The 19,087-nt window shown below is 40.6% G+C and overlaps 2 protein-coding genes across 2 annotated transcripts; both read right to left on the bottom strand.

Moving 5' to 3' along the window:
• Positions 1 to 2,864: 2,864 nt before the first annotated feature.
• Positions 2,865 to 7,778, bottom strand: LOC149052871 (uncharacterized). Its single transcript, XM_089199665.1, has one exon. The coding sequence runs from the start codon at positions 7,476 to 7,478 to the stop codon at positions 3,150 to 3,152; it is 4,329 nt and encodes a 1,442-aa protein (XP_089055791.1). The 5' UTR covers positions 7,479 to 7,778; the 3' UTR covers positions 2,865 to 3,149.
• A 2,254-nt stretch (positions 7,779 to 10,032) lies between these two features.
• Positions 10,033 to 17,368, bottom strand: LOC149052870 (uromodulin-like). The gene is made up of 6 exons (XM_089205920.1): positions 17,056 to 17,368; positions 16,779 to 16,928; positions 16,474 to 16,596; positions 15,688 to 15,807; positions 14,766 to 14,888; positions 10,033 to 10,415 (listed from the first exon to the last, which is right to left on the bottom strand). Exons 1-6 carry the CDS (start codon positions 17,366 to 17,368, stop codon positions 10,033 to 10,035), a joined length of 1,212 nt encoding a protein of 403 aa, XP_089062046.1.
• Positions 17,369 to 19,087: the final 1,719 nt, after the last annotated feature.

Below are 19,087 nucleotides of genomic sequence, written 5' to 3'. Positions count from 1 at the left end.
GTTCCTATTAAGTGGTTTATGAACCGTTTGCCAGAGAAAGCAAGAGAAGATGTAAATTCCATCTTGCGATAGAAATCTTTGGGTAATTGAATCGGATTTGATTAGTACCATTTATGGTTTAGTCTAGACAGGTAAAGAACCAGTTGCGTTTTTGAGGGACTGAGCAAAGCCAATGGAGTAATGAAACTTACGAGTTGTATAACAATATTCCAACATTGATTTTTATTATAAGAAGCCAGTGTGAGTTAAAATCTCTGAATTTTTTTGTTTTGGCTGCGAGGGCTTTTTTATATCCTTGAGTTGGTGATCTCACTAGTTAGTTCAATTCATGTGGATGAGACATAAATTCCACACTTGCCCTAAACTTTAAACTTTTCCTTAACTACTCGTAGAGAGAGAGACTCCCTCAGGGTGATTAGCGTAAAAAGATGAGTAAGAAGAGAGGACCGATGAAGAGTCTTGTTGCCTCTCGATAGTGGGGAGGTTTGTCACCCACTAGTTTCTCCGGTCCTTGCATTGTAACAGAAATAACCGGGAGTCCGTTTTAATTTTAATCATACAGTAGGAAGACCTGCATTTTTTATGCATGGGTTGCGATTGGCGGCTTAGAATTTGGGTCGTCTTAACAACACTAAACAGAAAAAAATGTGTTGTCATTATTTACCAAAAATCAACACGTCGGCCTTTGGCATAAAAATTCTCCAACAATTATCTCAGAGTTTTGATAAATAAATTTACGCTGGATGGTCTAGTTAGCCATGTAACCTTTATATCTATGGGGAAAACTGAAAATAACGAATATGAAATTGAATGTGCGTCTGACTTAGTTGAACTGTAATGATTTTATGTCAGCTCGGAGGAAATGAAAGCATAACTCATCTCCTTCACCCGCAACTTTGATTATCAATAAAGACAACAGGGCGGCCAAGAAGTAAAATTTTCTGGAAGAAGCCATGGTAAAGACTAAATTGAGCGACTGCGTAGGATAATCACTGGTTACTTCTGAAAAGATTTTTATGCCTGTTTAGTTCTTTTGTATGCAGAGAGTTCTAATCACACATTAAGGAGATGTGGATTTTCTTTGCGACTTTGTTCTTTGCAGGGCTGCAATTGGCTCAGAATTTAGCTCAGGCGGCATTCGATCTGATTAAGGTAAATAAAACTCATTGAAAATGTGTCAGTTAATATAAGCTCGATCGATTGAACAGCATGCGAAATATTCCGCTACTGAGATAATTGTGAACAGAGTTATTATTGCGCCTCAAGGTTTTAAAAATCTTTTGACCACAGGATGACCGAGTAAAGGAACGGGTGTAATGGTTATTCCCGGAAGATCAAAATATTATATTTTTTACTCTTCCTTTGCCGTCACTGAAGCCGGTGGACATGGAATGAAGGATTTGGCTTGAAGTAAATAATGAGGTGTCTGAAAAAGGAACAGGTTTAAAGCTTGTTCTTCGCACGTTAAGTTTAAATCGAGAAAAAGTTCCATGCTTTTGTTGATGCTCTGTTACTAAGATGAGAAAGTCATTTTATTTGTGGACACAGAATTCCTATTCATATACTTTATTTCCAAATTCTGACAACTTTATCAACCTTCAGTAGTTCGAGATTATCAATCGCCTTTGCAGATGAAAAGAAATTGAGAAAACGTCAGTTACTTCCATTTAGTTCATTTCTCTAATCTTAAGAGAAAGTTATCTTTCACAAACAAAGATCTGGTCTTTCATATGAACTATTATTTCGGCATCTATTTTAGAGAATCAGTAGCAGTCTTTATTCATACAAGAGTTTTACTTGAAGTAAATAAATGTTTCCTTTTGTTAGCTGTTAAGCCTCCTTGACTCTGTTCAAAGCTTTCTGCGTGTGAATGAAACGTTTTGGCTCACTTTTGATAGCTTGGAGTGCAGTTCTTGCAGCACAGCAGCTTACCTTTGTTGTAACCGCTGACTAAAGAAAAGAAGATCAATGGCTCCCATAAAATGTCAAGTGTAAACGAGCGCTAGGTAACTTGAATTATGAAAAGATCTAAACTCAGCCATAATTGTGTTAATCAATTACGAATTTTTTTATTTGTTCAAACCTTTCACTCTTATTGCGTTCCTCTTAAAATGTTAAAGTCGGAAACTCATTATAATCATTAATTATTTTGGATTATAGATGCACGTAGATCTTCCTCAGCTCAAAGATTATGGAGGATGAAGTCAGTAGAAGCGAAAGGGATATAAGTTTATCAGTCACATAATTACGTGTGGTTCTTCTGGCAAAGATCTCTGAATGGCTACAAAGACTCATTTATAGACTTACCTTAAAAAAAAACAAAAAAAAAACAAAGGGAAACAAACAAAAATAGAAGACGTCGCTGTCAAATTCACAAAGGTCAGTGCTGGAAATTTACATTTAAAAGAAATATTCTACGATTCTAGACGCTATGAGAACCTGCGAGCAGATAACCAAGAGCGCAAGCACCCAAGGTGAAATGATTTTGGGTCGTCCCGAGAGAAGAGATGATAATAGATAAGGCAACAAGACATTAACGCTGGTAAGTTATTTAATGATTTGTGTTACTTTTCTTTTTATATTGTAAGAGGGTCATATGTATCAAAGCGCTATCTAAATTAGGCAACGCGCCATGTTCAATGAGCTGCTATGTTCTAAGTGTAGTTCGTCCCCATTTATATATGAATCTTCTCATTTCGTGCAGTTATTTGCCTCGAATTTAGTCTGAATCACTCAAGCACAGTTCACAGCTTGTTCAAAACAATCATATCATATGATTCGTAATCGTGCCAAAGCGACCGCATCCTTGGGACTAATAGGATGGTCACCATTTAACCAGAACGGGTATCTCGCCTGGGCAAATAATTTACCGCCAGTTGGAGAGTTAACACAATGAACCAAGGCACGTCCAGATAGTGAAAGGCTTTAATCGCAACAGGGAAACTAGACTCCGAACGAGTAACAAACAATATGGCCGACGCGACGAGGAGAAAAGCCGTCGAAAGCGCATGCTCAACCCAGATACCGCTGACCGGTACTGGCGTGACTTCTTTCCTTTTTTTTTTTTTTTTTTTTTGAGGAGAAACAAGAACTAAAAACAATTTAACATACACTTAAGACTAACTAACAAATTGACACGCGCGGGCGAGTCAAAGTTCAGAGTTTAAAGATCGGTGTTCAAAGTTCAGTGTCATAATCTGCAAAACGAGAAGGAGGACGGCGGGTGCGCGATGATCTCCGTAGGGCAGGCGGAGAAGGCACCGCTGAGGTGGCTGCATACTCCACTGGGGAAGGATCAGGGCAGGGCGACTGTGTAGCGAAATCATCCATGGTATGGTCAACGGGAGAGGCAGGGGCTGGACTGTAAGACTGAGGGTTGACAACTGGTGGGTGTGTGGAAGCTGCGATGGCCTCAGGGATGGCAGGCAAAGAGGGGGGGGGGGGTGAGTCGTTGTAGTAGGACCATCTTCGTCGTCAGAATCAGAGTAGTGTTTGCGTAGGGTCGGAGAGGCACGGAAGGGATCACCCAAGTCAGATGGGACCTTGAAGCACTCAGATAGCTTGACATGGTACGATGAACTTCGCAACTGGGATCCAATGAACTTTTTGATGTTGCAGAATGGAGGATCAATGGCTACAACGAGATAGCGGTCACGAGCACGAGACTTGTTGAGGTCAGAATGAAGGTACACAAGATCACCAATATCGATCAGGGGGGTAGGACGCCTTGACTGACCAGGAGCTTTGGAACGTTCACTGAGGGGATGGTTGGAGAGACGCTGCTCATGCTGGAGGGAAATTATGTGGTCATCTGCGAGGGGTAACTGCTTGTTTGAGAACTGATCCCGCTGGGTCCACATTTCTCGAGAGGAAAGCCCTCTTGAACGGATACGTGAGTTTAAGGCTGAAGTGGCTACGGCAAGGGTGAGGGGAGAGACAGAACTACCGAGAGGCTCCTGACGTAACAGCTCATTCTCCAATTCCTGGACTGCTCTCTCTGCAACGGGGTTCTTGTTGGGATTTTTGGCATGGCCAAGCTCAATTGTGATTCTGTGTTTCTGTAAGAGTGAATCATTGACAAGGGCCTTGAATCCGGGAGCAGGGTCGGTGCGGATCACAGCAGGTGGACCATCCATGGGGCGCATTTCCACGCAAAGCTTTATAATGGCATCACGCAAAGTTTGGTGGCGTTCGTTCTCAAGAAAGAGACTGGACGTGTAAGAGGTCACTGTTTCACGGAGTACAAAGATAAGTTGGCGAGAACGTTTTATGACATCTGCCGCAAAGGACTGCCCAATAGTTTCAGGTGGAGGCGAAGTGGACTGGTCAATTCGTGCTGTTGGTGATCTCTGAATTGCTGCACAGGAGTGGCATCCATCGGAAACACGGGAGACTGCCTTGTCCAGGTCGAGGGCAAACAGATAGCGCTTGGCAACCATTTTTAACTGGTGACAAGAAGGGTGGCTGAGCTGAATGTGAAGGGCTGTCAAGAGGCCATCCAAGGCCTGGCGAGGGACAATAATACACTCTCTGGTCGGTGACAAGGGATCATGACGTTGGACGACGAGCAGGCCATCACTTGCGATTGAGGCGACCTGCAAATAGCGTTTGACGTCCTTGATGTTTGTGAGCTTCTTGGAAGGCCTTGTGCCTTGGATAAGGTGTGCGTGCGTGCGGCGTAGGTCTGGGCATTCAGACTGTATGGCCAACCAGGCCGGACGGCTGGTGAAAGGGAGGCGGGCATTGCCTTGGAGGATGTCCTGGACAGTCGCGGCTCGGACAACAGAATCTCTGGTTGAGGCGATAAACAGGCAAATCTGACAGGTTTCATTCTCACAAGGGGCAGCGTTTCGACTCGCGAAGTCTGACTGGAGGATAGAGGCGCCGGAGACGTGTCGCACTGAGGCCTGGTAGCGGCTGACAACTGACAGGAAAGTAGATACGCGAGGACTTGCGGAGAACTCGCCGCGGCATAGCTTCTCATAAGCCTGGACGCATGGCTTACTGTCCGTTAGGATACAGGCTTTATTGGATGACTGGATGAGGTATGGACTGAAGTGCTTTGTAGCCGCAGCGATGGAGAGGGCTTCTACTTCGCATGGAAGCCACGTTGTCTGAGTGCCCCGCAGCTTAGCGCTGAAAAAACCGGCGATGTGTAGCTTGTTGTTGCGCATCACATAGAGGGTGGCGCCTATTCCTGGGTCCTTGACTGCGCCATCGGTGACGACCCATAGTTGGTCCTCAGGTCTAGGTAAGGTGATAGAGAGGGCTGAGGATAGGGCCTTCTGAGCGTTATGGAATGCAGCCCTGAGACTATCAGACCAGGTGATGGATTCTTGTGAAGTACGTCCAGCCGTGACGGCATCCAGCGGGGTTAGATAACTAGAGCACCGTGGGATAACACGAGACAGGACTTTGTACGCACCGATGAACGATCTCAAACGACCAACGGTGTTTGGCACAGGGTACGTGGCGAGGGTGTTGAGGCGGTGGGCACTGGCAGACAGGGTACCGGCAGACCAAATCCAACCAAGGATAGTGGTTGACTTGGGGTTGATTATGGTCTTGTGGGCTGACAAACGCAGGTTGCATTTGTGAAGAGCTTGCAGGACCCTCTTCCAGTTGTGGAGTAACTCTTGAGGGGTGTTGCCCCCGCAGTATAAATCATCGGCGATCTTGGCCACGGCTCCATCTTGAAGTAAGGGGCCTAGAACACGGCACATAACCTCCTCTAGAGCAGTCTCTGAGCCAGGCATTCCCATAGCGGAGCGGGCATACACCCGTACGCCTTTAAAGGGGGTGGCGACACCGCAGTACTTCATGGACTCTTTGGCTAAAGGGATCTGGTAGAAAGCGCTTGTAAGGTCAGTGACAATTATGTGTGACCATTGGGCGATGAGCCGTAATGTGGAGTCAACATCGGGTAGCAGGGATGGTTGTGGTTTGCTGTATCTGCCCACATCAGAAAAGGCGGTGACGAGACGGGAACCACCATTAGGCTTCTTTACAAGGAAAGATGGATTGAGGTATTCAATGGTGATACCCACATCTTCGGGGCGGCGGAAGACTCCAAGATTCTCTAGGTCGTCAAACTTTTCCTGGAGCTCGATGAGCTTATCCCGTGCGTATTGGGGGAGGCGACCCTTCCGCTGAGGAGGTTCGACAGGACCCATGTTGACTTTGGCCTTGTATGCGCCAGCGGCTCCATTGTATCCAGGGAATTGCGGGTCAAATACAGTGTCGTACTCTGTAAGTAGTGATTGGAAGTCTGCACGAACGGTTTGGGGAAGGGTGTTGTCTGGATCAACCTGAACGGATGCAGAGTAACGTGTACTGGAGGGCGGCAACGGGCGCTGAGCAGTAGGTGGGGGTGATGATGGGACTTCGGGGGGCTCAAAAACAGGGATGACTTGGCAGAAGTGTTCGTGGCGCTTGAGAGTGCGGGGTACGCTTGATAGGTTAGGAATCCGTATGGCTCGGGCAACGCTGGAAACGACACCAGGTTGTGGCCACAACTGGGATGGCTTCAGATTGTGTGCACTGGGTGCGTCGATGCGAGGCTCTAGTGCGTACTCGAAACGCCTGTCACTGTCGGGGAGGAAGGTACACTGACTGAGGAAGTGGTTTGTCATAGAACGGCCAGCCTGTTTACATAGAGGGCAGACCTTGTCTTGGCGGGGTTGTCTGGGACGGGCTCTAGGAACACCCCTGTTACTCTGACGAGGGCGACGAAAATCGTCTGCAACAGCAGCACGCAGGATTCTGGCATCATCCGACGTGCGGATTTCCTCGAGTAAGGAATTGAGGGCCTGCGAGATCTCAGGTTTGATCGAGGCAAGAGTACGGGATCTCAACTCTGTACCATAGCGCTGCTTAACCAGTCGTGGGAGACTGGGGTGAATGAGGCGTAACCAAGTGAGGACCACAAAGTTTTCGAGTGTAGGGGTTAACTCCTCATCCTCCTGCACTGCTTGGCCATTGTGGGTTAAGCCGTTGGCACGTAGCAATGAATCTTCTACGAATGCTGTGAGGCGCTGGTACAGATCTTCGGGGCGCTCATCAGCAGCTAGGTGTATTTCGGAAAAGTCAATGAACTGAGCCCCGGTGACTTGGAAACCAAAGTGCTGTCTGATGGTTTGCCAGATGAACTCGAGGGATGTAGAGTTTTTCACCAGAGTATTTCGAGAGATAATTGGACAATAGTTGGCGATCTGTCCTAACATCAGCTCGAGGAAGTTAACCTTTTGGCGGGCTGTCAGGCGACGAGCTAATGGCACTGATTCGCCATCGTTGTGAAGACCTCGAAGCGGCTGACCCCTGGTCTTTTTTAACCATGTGAATCCATCTGCGAGGAAGGGGGCGAAGTTGCTGTCCAAAGAAAGAGTGTAAATGAGGTTTTGCTTCCAGTTTTCAAAGGAATTGATAGATTCCACTTTGGAGAGGCACCACTGCTTCGGTGCACGGTGTGTTGCAGCCATATTTCACGTTTAGGGCTCTGGAACGTGTTGACACGGCGAAGGATACACTGTTTTGGCTCACGTGGACGAGGCGAAAAATAGCCTTCTTCGGCGAAAATATGGCCTGGGTAGAACCGAACACTGCCACCACGCCAGTTGGAGAGTTAACACAATGAACCAAGGCACGTCCAGATAGTGAAAGGCTTTAATCGCAACAGGGAAACTAGACTCCGAACGAGTAACAAACAATATGGCCGACGCGACGAGGAGAAAAGCCGTCGAAAGCGCATGCTCAACCCAGATACCGCTGACCGGTACTGGCGTACAATTACAATTAGAGTTAAAATAATGAAAGTAATGATTATTATGAAATGTGTTAATATGTGATAGGCGTCTACTTAGATAGCGGTTCATAAATCCTCTTTTTACGTGGAGTTATTTTCCTCAGCGTCAATCGTCAATGCTATTTCTTTTGTCGTCACTCTGCTTCATAATACGGAAGTATTATAATACGGATGTTTTTTGACGTTTTTTTAAGTCTGATAGTTTATTATTGCCCGGGATATGTTGATAACGAGTCGATTGTATCCTCTGGGATTTCTTGAAAAGATCTTTTCTATCAAATAATAATGAATAAAGGGAGAATTGATCAACGAACCTGTTTCTCTCAGAAATTCGTCCTCACAAATTTTAGAGGAAAGCTCATTTAAAAAGTCGAGAGTCCTATCAAACTTAGATGATATTAATATATTTAAAAGGTACCAGATGAAGATTTATGTCTTTCTAAAGGAAAGACATATCTCAACAAATCAACCTCTCAGTTCCAAAAGTTCGGAAACCCTTCTGAAGATTATCGATTATTCACCCGACGGAATATAATGAACTTTGCACTTCAACAACACTAGCGACAGTACCTTTGACAACAACAAAAAGATAAAGTGGAATCGGTTTTGTTTACTTACATCTAGAAAGTGATAATTCATTGCCTCATGCAACCTTAAACTTATTACATGTAGAGAATTTGAAAAGCAGGCGATAAGAAGGTTTAGCCTTTGGGAAAGTCAATTTGGATTTTCTTAAGTGCAGCAAAGACTTGCAAAGCTCTGATTACTTAGACGTGCTATTTATCTTAGGTTCATTGTCAGTTATAACTAAAACAACAAGAGTAACAGATTACATCTCTTTTACCGGTCACATACACACAGATAAGCCCGAAAAGGTTATTAAATTAGGTTTTAACTGGTCGTCATTTCGGGCCTCCTTCTGGTGTTGTTTAGTTTTTCGTTAGAGTGGCTTGTATAAGAGCTACTAGCATAGACAGCATTTAGATTTCAGCCATTTCACTCAACACGTTTTCCTACAAGATTCACCTGTTAAGGTATGATTTAATCGAAATAAGTAATACTATACTCCTACAATTTTAAACTATTTTATTAAACAACTTGTAAAAATTCTTTCTCATGACCTACTCCTATAGGCCATACAATAATTGTCATTTAAAAACTTACTTAAGGCCACTATAAACTATAACTTTGCTCACTACTGACACCAAAGACTCACTATTGCCTCAAAATCTCCTCAAAATACACAATCTTTGAAGTATATCACAGTACGGAGCTATCTTTTGGTAGAGCTTCTTAGATAGTTGATCTTTTCCGACAAAAAAAAAATACTACTCCTAACTGACTGAGTCCTTATATACTTTCACAACGCATTTCAAAACGAGTATAAGCGATCCTCGCAGCTATGAACACTACTGAACTTGTTGTTGAAATAAGACCTGAAAAAAAACTACTAGTTCATTAGTGTTCATAATTGCGAGGATCGCTCATATTCGTTTCCTCACCGCAGTGCACATAGATTATTTTCATATGTTTACAGTCAGTATTTCAAAACATTCCGGAATTCGAAGCTTGCAACACAACTGTTGTGGTAGAAATACATCATAATTACATAGCCTAATAGAATGTTCTAGTTTTCCATACTATGTCATCAGAAAGTTTGAGTATCAATGTAACAGTGACTAACACTTTTGCAATTCTAGAAATTATTTACAGTCTCTATTCACAACACACCTAAGCTGCTTTAGTTTCTAACGACCTGAGTAAACATCAAGAGTTTAAAAGGTTTAGTAATAAGCAAAAATACAATGCGCAAAGTTCTGCTTGAAACTTTCTCTGTGAAGCTCTTCGATTGGAATAGACATTAAAATTACTCTAATGGAAACTCACTAATGCCCATAGTTGTTGACATTTACTAAGGGGGGAAGGGAGTTCTAATACTCGGATAAACAACAATTTTTCAGTCGATTCTGATGATAATTTCCACTGAGGTTACAGAAACGTCAGTCACTATTACTGACTACCGAATGCCACAACTTCTCAGGAGTACTCTTATTTGGAAGATCAAACTACGCGGTCCAAAGGTACTCGTGTTCAAACCACTCACTGTTTAACACAAACCATAAAAAGTGGATCATGTGAAATTCTTAAAGTCCTTGTTATCATTGATGTACATGTGCCAATAAATCGATTTGTGAATCCTTTCACTGTGCAGAATGACTTGCTCATAGCATTCAGTCTGTGCTGCAGTAGCGCGAGGCACAACTAGATGGCTTTTGTAGTTTGTATATATAGTAGGATCCGCAGTCTTTCACTTTAATCGTTTTTGAATCCTTGCAACAATCTCCTCGTCTGTTAAAGCAGACGTCGGAGGAAACCTCACCATCTGCCAATGTGGGGTGACCACCTTTAAGCCAGCCTGATAAGATCGCACCACATCTCCACTCCGGTACGCACTGTGTTGGCATTTTTGTTCCTGCATCTCCCACGAAACGATACCATTCCCCGAATATTAAGAGTGAGGAATCGTCGTCACATTTTTCTCCACCGAGGGGTGTGATGTAAGTGCTCTTTCTGTCAGCATCGCTCAGGTTTCTGTAATTATAGCACGGATCGGCTAAAAAGTTGAATTTCGGTTAATGCGATGTTTTAAATATTTCGTTATAAGAAAGCTTAAGGAAAAAAGCTATTATATAAACTGCGGTGGTTTAAAACGATTTCCCGCCCTGAGAAGAGCCGGGAAATCCTTGTTAAACACGCGTATAATATTACGATAATTTTTACTCTGTTTAATATCACAATCAGCTGAATCAGGTCAATCCAGGGTCGCATGTTTAGATTTTCTCGAATTACGGCTGCCAAAATAAAGAGAAAAATTCGTATTTCTAACAGACACTGTCACTCAAAATTTCCTAGAAGGGGAAGTAAAACAAAATACGAAAAGAAAAACCTAAAGTCAGGTCTTTGACCTGGGTAATAGTATTTCTCGTGGCTGAGGACGAAAATCGACAACTGAAAGATTTGCCACAGGCCGATTTCGGCCGTGAACATGAAAATATTTCTTTGGTTGGTAAGGAAAAAGTCAATAACTGAGAATTTTGTGAAAAGAAAGCTACGCCCATTGTCTGTTTCTGTAATGGTTCAACACTTTTTTTCATCTTGAGCTTTATCGCCGACGCGCTGTACGACTTTTTGATTGTGCGGATTGTGAAACCTATGATTTCATTTTTTTAAAAAGTCGACTTTTCTTCCCAGTAAAGGCCTATTGTATTTACGCGATAGACAAAATAATACATGGTCGCTTGCAGATATGGAACTCCTCTTCTCGTGTTTATCTCGATACCAAGAGATTATAACAGTTCATATTCTCTTGCTCGATACCTTACTCTTTCGCTGCTCTCGCTCACGAGATAACAAGTTGAACATTTGAAGAGAAATTCCATATCAAAGTGCACCCAAGTATTATTCTCTATTTATTGATTGGGGACAAAATAGCCCAGTTCGTCATACAGCCTTAATACAAAATCCCTTAAAAGTTACCATATTCAACGAATTTCAATGCGTGACTGTGGCGCGATCGTTCAGTGATCGCTTTTCATAAAGCCCTGCAGTCATCGACTGCTGACCACAAAAAAGGTTGTTGATGAATGTAAAGCCAGCCATCAAACTTGTTAATAAGTGCTCCCGCAAAAACTGCCCAGGGCTAGAATTATTTGACTGTGAAAAAGTTTTCGGTGTCGTAGTGGAATTGAAGTGAAGTAAATAGTTTTTCTTCGATCTGAGCAGATATGCCTGGAAAACTTTGTTGGAGCCGATTACTGCTTAAGCAATAGAGAACATTTTTTCCATGTTTACATACTCTCACTTGAATACGAGAGGAGGTTGGATGAATTTGAGAAAGTTATGCGAACCCGCTACGTAGTCAAGGGTTTGCATAACTTTCAAGACATTTCCTAGCCTCGAGTGTTTAAATGAGAAAACGTAAACACGGAAAAAAAGTGCCCTATATCTCTCCAATAACGTTACAGAGGAAGGTAAATGTTGAGAAAGATGTTTTTTCATCTTGTCACGAGCGTGGGATAGAGAAAAATTCTGAGTCCCCACGAGGAATAGAACTTCAGACCTTCGGATTTGCGAGCATCGGAGCGCAAATCCGAAGGTCTGAGGTTCGATTCCCAATGGTGACTCAGAATTTATCTTTATCCCACGCTCGTGACAAGACGAAAAAACATACCATCTCTACTATTTCTATCAAAGGTGAAAGGTGCTTGTTTATAACATGACTGATTAATATTTTCTCAACACATGCTCTGGACGATAGTGTTTCCTAATAGCCAATCAAATCGTACATCTGACAAAAATTCGCGTTGTAAAAAGTCAAGTTGCTATGCTCGTAGTTTCGTCGGCTACACTCAAATTTGTCTACGTTTTCCTTATTTGAACAAATATTCTTCCGTGAAAAGATAGAGGGGCCGCAGCCAGGATAAAACATCTTGTAAAATTTAAAAAAACGATCTCTGGCTAAAACTTTTAAAAATACGAGCTTTCGGCTGTTTGCGCTACAGCCTTCAACGGGTAAAATGATAAAAAGGTAAGAAATACTAGGTGTGAAGTACAAAGTAGGAAATTAAAAATGCTAATAACTAAGAATGTTTGTTAAAAATACTAGGTGTGAAGTACAAAGTAGGAAATTAAAAATGCTAATAACTAAGAATGTTTGTTAGTTATTAGCATTTTTAATTTCCTACTTTGTACTTCACACCGAGTATTTCTTACCTTTTTATCATTTTACCCGTTGAAGGCTGTAGCGCAAACAGCCGAAAGCTCGTATTTTTAAAAGTTTTAGCCAGAGATCGTTTTTTAAATTTTACAAAATATTCTTCCATTAAATAAACAAAACAAACTGAATCTTGCTATCAGTCTAAAGGTGATTCCTCAGTATTGCACTGGGCATCCTGTACTGCGCATAAAAATCACGTAATCAGGCAAGTAAGCGCACGCATTCCGAGAACACGGTATTGTTTTTCAATTAATGGACCATAAAAACAGGTACAATGCTCTTTAGCTCTTGAACGAGCGGGGTGACCTCTATTTTTCATTGCATAATTTTTTTGTACAAATCTTCCCCTTCAACTTGGAGAAATAAAGAAAATTGTCGAAGGCAAAAAAAAAAAAAAAAAAAAGAAGACATAGCTAAAAACGTGCACAAAGCCCGTTACTTGATGATGAAAATCATTACCTTGAAAACAACGACGTGAGGAACGTTTTGAGTGATAATAATTACTAATATATATAAATAATTTCCACAAATTACATATAAAATTTTCCACTCGCTCGAGACTTTGTACCTTTTAATTTTTACTTCGAAATCCCTTGATTCCAGCTACCGAAAAATGTACCTTGAAATGACGCGCGGGAAAAATTGCTAGTAGAGGCATAAATGAGGTAAGTTTTGCCCATCATTTCTCTCAGACAAGCAAGGTGACCTGCCTTTCTTATTGCATTTTTCGAAACAGCCATTGGTAGGAAACATTTAAAGGCAGACTAAAAAAATTGTTAGATGTCTTTTTTTTTTTTTTTCTGAGGAATTACCTTATTAGGTCAGAGTGTGAAAATCGTAACTGCGATCAACATCGATTTTAACCAATCAGACTATTCTGTTTAATTGAGACATCATCAATATAATTACATTTGCAGAACATTTGTGCATCATCAAGAATAAATTATTTTCTCTCCTGGTGGACAAAAACAATGCCTTCAAGTCCAAAAATATGATGTAAAAAATCAAATTTATCTTTCTTTATCCCCGATGTTTTGTCGATGGACGTTTCCAAGCAAACTAAAGGTATTAAAAACTAACGTGATTTGTTACATGGCCAAAAAAGAATAGCCATTCACTCAACATTATTTACAGCGAGTTCAGCCGGTACCATCTCTAAAAAATATATAAGGCATGGATCAAAAGAGACTAACCTTTACAAGTCAGACCATCCCCAATGTATTTAGGATTACAGGCGCAAATGTAGGAGCCCTGGGTATTACTGCAAGAGGCGTTCTTATCGCAGATGTTCATCTGTGAACACTCGTCAATGTCTGATGGGGATCAAGTGCACCACGTCACAACCCAGAGTTGATGTTATGATGAAAAATGTTTTCGTGAATCAAGATATAATGAATAACTATCCAAAATACTGCAAATCTAGTCTCGAAGGATGTGGGACAAAACAAAACAATCCACAATTTTTATTGAGGGATGAATTTTAGGATAAATGTTTGACTACTTCCGGCCTTATAATTTAAGCTAAAAAGACGTTTCATATTACCTCCCGCATCGAGTAGCTGGGATTGTATGTATAGAAAGAGCAGCAATGGAGGTTGCCTCTCTTCGGACATAAAGGACTTTTCTGGACATTGAAGAAAAGTTATCAAAATCACCTGAGCAAGTTTGTCCATCTCCAGTGTATCCAGTGTGGCATGTACATACATGTGATCCAATTGTGTTGGTACAGTTACATGACAGGACGGATAATGCATGCACTGTAAGTACCTCCCGTTGTTCCATACAAAGCCTTAGAAAAGTTTTCTAAGGCTTTGTATGGGACAACGGGAGGTACTTACAGTCCACGCGTTTTTCCGTCCTGTCATGCATTCACATGACAAGAAAGATTTCTTGCACATTCGTCAATATCTGAGAAATGACAGGCTTTCAGTCACGATTCTTGGAGTATGATACATGTATAAATCTCCTTATTTTGAGCATTGAGTGCATTTCGTCCTCTTGCTTTCAATTGGGATCATTTTCTACCATTGGTCAAAAATATTAAGGCAAGGGTAACTACTTTATTAAAACAAACAAACAAACAAACAAACAGAGAAGGTACGTACAAATTAAACAAACAATTAAAAATAAAAACAAAAGCAAATAAATAAAGTTATAACGAGACAATTACAATCTAAAGGCCTTTACCTGTGCAGTTCCGTCCATCTCCGTTAAATCCAAATAAACAGGTGCACACAAAGGATCCATTTGTGTTTTGACAAGTAGCGTTCAGGTGACAATTGTGAGTATTTTTTTGGCATTCATCAATATCTAAAAAAATTGGAAAGAAAAGAAAAATTCTACAACGTTAGTGGTTACACGAGTGAGAGATACATTCGTTTTTTAAACTTTTACGAGGTGACAGGTCATTAAGTTATTTATCATTGTGACAAATTAATTATTAATTTAGACTAAACAAAAACTTCCACTGCAGTGCAATCTCTCTCTAGACACCGTTCCAAACTGTAGTCGGATATCAATCGTCAAAGATTAGCCTTGCTAGCCTTCCTTGGTAGACTCTTTTTTCGCGGAATGTGAAACTTCTAATTTCATTCTTTAAAAAATTCTATTTTTTTCTTACTAAAGGCCTATTTTTGTCTTTTACATAAAAATATTTTTCTTTCGGTAAGGAAAAAATCAACTGAGAATTTTGTGAAAAGAAAGTTACGCCCTTTGTCTGTTTCTGTAATGGTTCAACGCATTTTTTCATCTTGACCCTTATCGCCGACGCGCTTTACGATTTTTTTGCGCGGATTGTGAAACCAATCATATCATTCTTTAAAAAAGTCACCTTGTGTTTACATGATAATCAAAATAGTGCATGGTTGCTAGCGGTCATGTAACTTTTCTTCTCTTGTTCTACTCGATACCAAGAGATTACAACCGTTTATATTCTCATAAGATAGCGACTTGAACACTCGAGGAGGTGAACACGTGAGGACAAAATGACCGAGTTTCTTAGTGATAAATTGTCTAATTGTCTTGCAACGCAACTGGATGGTGCGGCACTGTAGTCGAACGTGTCATGCAGGACTATTCTACTATATTGTAGAGAAGAGATTAAATTTACCTGTGCAGTTTTCTCCATTTCCAGTATATCCAGCATGACATTGACATACATGTGATCCAAGGGTGTTCATGCATGCAGCATTAACGTGACAAGAGTGATTTCCTTTACACTCGTCAATATCTGAAAAATCATAAACAAAAAAAAATTGTAATTTGAGAAAAGTTGCGGGGCATAAGCTGAGAAGTCTTTGTCTTGTGGTTCTAGACGTGAGCACTTACCAGATTTTTTCTCGGTTTCCCCAAGTTCAAATCCGTTGTTCTGTCCTGTAAGCCTATCCATCAAGTCTCCTTTGCCAGTTGAGATTTTTTTACCACCGAAGGTTTATTGAATACAATGGTGTCATAATCGCCATTGTCTTCAGGCCTACACTCATCTCCTTTTATACAAGTTATGCTGGTAAAACAACTCTTACAAAGATGACAGTGCTTTTCTTTCTTATGGGAATGATTCCAAAGGAAACGCATTAAGTACCTGTGCAGTCGCTTCCATTTTCATTATATCCGGGGTGACGAGTACAAACGTGCGATCCTTTGGTGTTCGTGCATGTAGCATTCACGTGACAAGTGTGATTTCCTTTACACTCGTAAATATCTGAGAAACTGTTCATAAATTTTTCACTTTATCATTTTTATGACCCATAGTCATGTAATTCCTCTTATCATTAAAAAATGTGTAACAAAATATGTAGATCGTGGTAACTCTGTCCATAAACATGCATGGATAACGCTGCATAAAATTATGAGACGATTAACAAAAATTAGTTATATATGGAAATATTAAAACTACCTGAACACGAGCGTCCATCGCCGTTGTATCCCACTTTACATGTGCATTTGTAAGAACCATATGTGTTAGTACAGTTTGCATTCACGTCACAGTCACTGATGTTTAATTTACATTCATCCATATCTAAAATGTTGAAAGAGAAATAGTGACTAAGTTAGAGCAACTTGAGAGAGGCATCCACGCTAGAACTGATCCAAACCAAATATTACGATAATGATATCAATAATAGTATAATTTATAATAATTTCATGATACTGATAACTCGCCACAAAATAAAATAACTCAAGGAAAGTTATTGGACCTACCTTCGTTAACCATATCACAGTAAATCAGTTTCACTTTTCCTTTCCTAGTTGGATCTAACCAGTACTTGCCGCTTATGGTGTGTTTACCTTCACTCGCCTTTATTTCGTGACAAGACAGCGCCGGTAATTCAGGGATAGAACCTAAGGGAGCTGCAGTAAAGATATGTTTTACATTCACTTCCTATTCTTAGCTCTTTCAGGTGAGAAGGAACCAGGCTGAGGATGGAGAAGATTTAAGAGAAATAGAAGTCACACAAATAGACATTTGATTTCTTACCTCTGCCGTTCAATCGCCGGATGTAAAACCAAGCGGGTGCTGAAAGGAAATTCTCTGGTCTCGCCTCCTTGGTGCGGTTATTTAGTTCACATATTTGGTATTTTCGATTGTAGTTATAGCTTTGACACGTGATCTCTTGTCCACATTTGACATCGCAAAGGTGAGGAGCCGCCAGTGACCACCTTTTGAAGACATGACCCTCGAGAGCCATTCCTTGTATGTTTATTTCTGTCCTACATTGATCGTTAGCTGCGACAAACTCCATGGTAGAAGCGAAAGGGACGAATCTTAAATGGAAGAATAGCCACCACATACTTCTTTGCTTGAGCTGAATCTGAAAATATTGAGAATAGGATCATAGAAAGAAAAAAGACGAGTTTTCCCTCAACAAAACTTGTTTGATACCAGATGAAGCCATATAACAATAATACTACACGTACATTAAAACCTTTCCTGTAAATTCGTTCACGTACTTTCTAGTTTATGATGTGAGTAAACAATTTGCACAAGGCTCGATAGGATGCCAATCGTCAAGGAAGATCAGCACAACTCTTAACATTAAACTTTAATTTCGAAGGCTCCTTCGGTTTCTGTGGAATGATAACTTTGGTCTGCTTAAGGTATTTTGAAATGTCCTCCTGATAGGCCTGATCACTTTACGCCCCCATGGAAGAACGAATGTTCAAGCATTAAAAATCTTCATTGCGAAATCTTGGTTCCAAATGTGAAGTGACAACGACTCAAACTCGACAAAAAGTTCAGATTAAATAACATAGTCTCATTATGAGCGAGAAAAAAATACAATCTTTAACAAGTTGGCTAATTAACATTTATAAGCTGCTGATTATCCTCATTCAGTTGTGAAAATCCCGAAGATTGTTTAAACCCTTTATTCATCTATAAAGTTCAGTAACCCAAAGGGCAAGAAAGATTCAAATACAAGGCTTCCAAACTATATGTGATGAATAATTCTTTCCAAGTTGTTCTTAACACATTCAACATTTTGGACGGGATTCGAACTTTAGCGACCTTTTGGTAATTTTTTTAGATAAACAGAGCAGCATATTATTTATCAGAACTTTTGTGGTGCATAGAAGTAATCATGTTAAGGTTCAGTTAGTAAACCTCGAGTATCGATAATCTGCTTTCGTTGAAAAAGACCTCAAGATAATTCTCTTTAAAATCGCGCCTTACCCTTATATGGGAGTGAAGCCAACCTTTTTCCTTTGGTATGCAGAATAAAAGGAATTGCGGCTTAAAAATCTTTTCGTAAAGAATATATATTTTCCAGGGAAAGTATTACTCAAATCATTCATCGGTGTTTTCAATATGATAAACTCTTACCTCTCAAGATGCAAAGCTCTTTGGTCCCTCACTGCTTTTGAGGTAAAAGTGCTTTCTTTTAAAACAATATGGTAGCTATGGTTACGATAGAAACACCTGGTTTCAAGCCAAAACGATTATTAACTTTAGATAAGAACTTCCTTGTTCCTTCTACTTGTTCCACCAAAGTTTACACGGCTCCATTTTGCGCGAAAGTCACAATGAGCATAATTCACAGACGTCAAGCACACGCAATTCAAATGAATTGCTCGAACCTCAAAGGCTTCAGAGCTACGATACAAATTCAAGTTGACAGTGAGGACAAACAGACCAAATAAAATGCGGTGTGAATTTGCATTATTCCGCCAAATACTTAAAATTGATCGCTAAATATTTTTTAGCTTGACAGTTTTTAATGAGTCGTCGACAATGTAGTTCAAATAAATTATTATCGCTGCAAAAATGTTAATTTTTTTCGTCATACACAGTTTCTTGAATTTTGCTTACTTTTTTTAATATTACTCAAAGTTTATTGAATTGTCTTCTGTCTTGTCTTAAGCAACGTTAAATCAACACGTAGTAATGACTCGAAATTATTTCAAAAGTTCCTATTCTTGTAAAATCGTTCGCTCTTCTTCCCACGGCTTCTTCACCACAAGTTAGACAAAGAGCACAACTTTTTCCGTCCTTATGATAAAATCATCCTGAC

Source organism: Pocillopora damicornis, chromosome 1, assembly GCF_964200805.1.
Source record: "Pocillopora damicornis chromosome 1, jaPocDami1.2, whole genome shotgun sequence".
Lineage (NCBI taxonomy): Eukaryota > Metazoa > Cnidaria > Anthozoa > Scleractinia > Pocilloporidae > Pocillopora > Pocillopora damicornis.
The sequence above is the reverse complement of the archived record's forward strand: the minus strand, read 5'-3'. Positions and strand labels throughout refer to the sequence as shown.

What these genes read in the sequence shown, in the direction of transcription:
- LOC149052871 (XM_089199665.1), bottom strand. Translation starts at nt 7,478, where the DNA reads ATGGCTGCAACACACCGTGCACCGAAGCAGTGGTGCCTCTCCAAAGTG.
- LOC149052870 (XM_089205920.1), bottom strand. Translation starts at nt 17,368, where the DNA reads ATGTGGTGGCTATTCTTCCATTTAAGATTCGTCCCTTTCGCTTCTACC. An exon ending in CGATGGACGCTCGTGTTCAG is followed by an intron (nt 15,808 to 16,473) that starts GTAGTTTTAATA and finishes ATGATTTTTCAG; the next exon opens with ATATTGACGAGTGTAAAGGA. An exon ending in AGATGGACGGAACTGCACAG is followed by an intron (nt 10,416 to 14,765) that starts GTAAAGGCCTTT and finishes TCAACTTTTTAG; the next exon opens with CCGATCCGTGCTATAATTAC.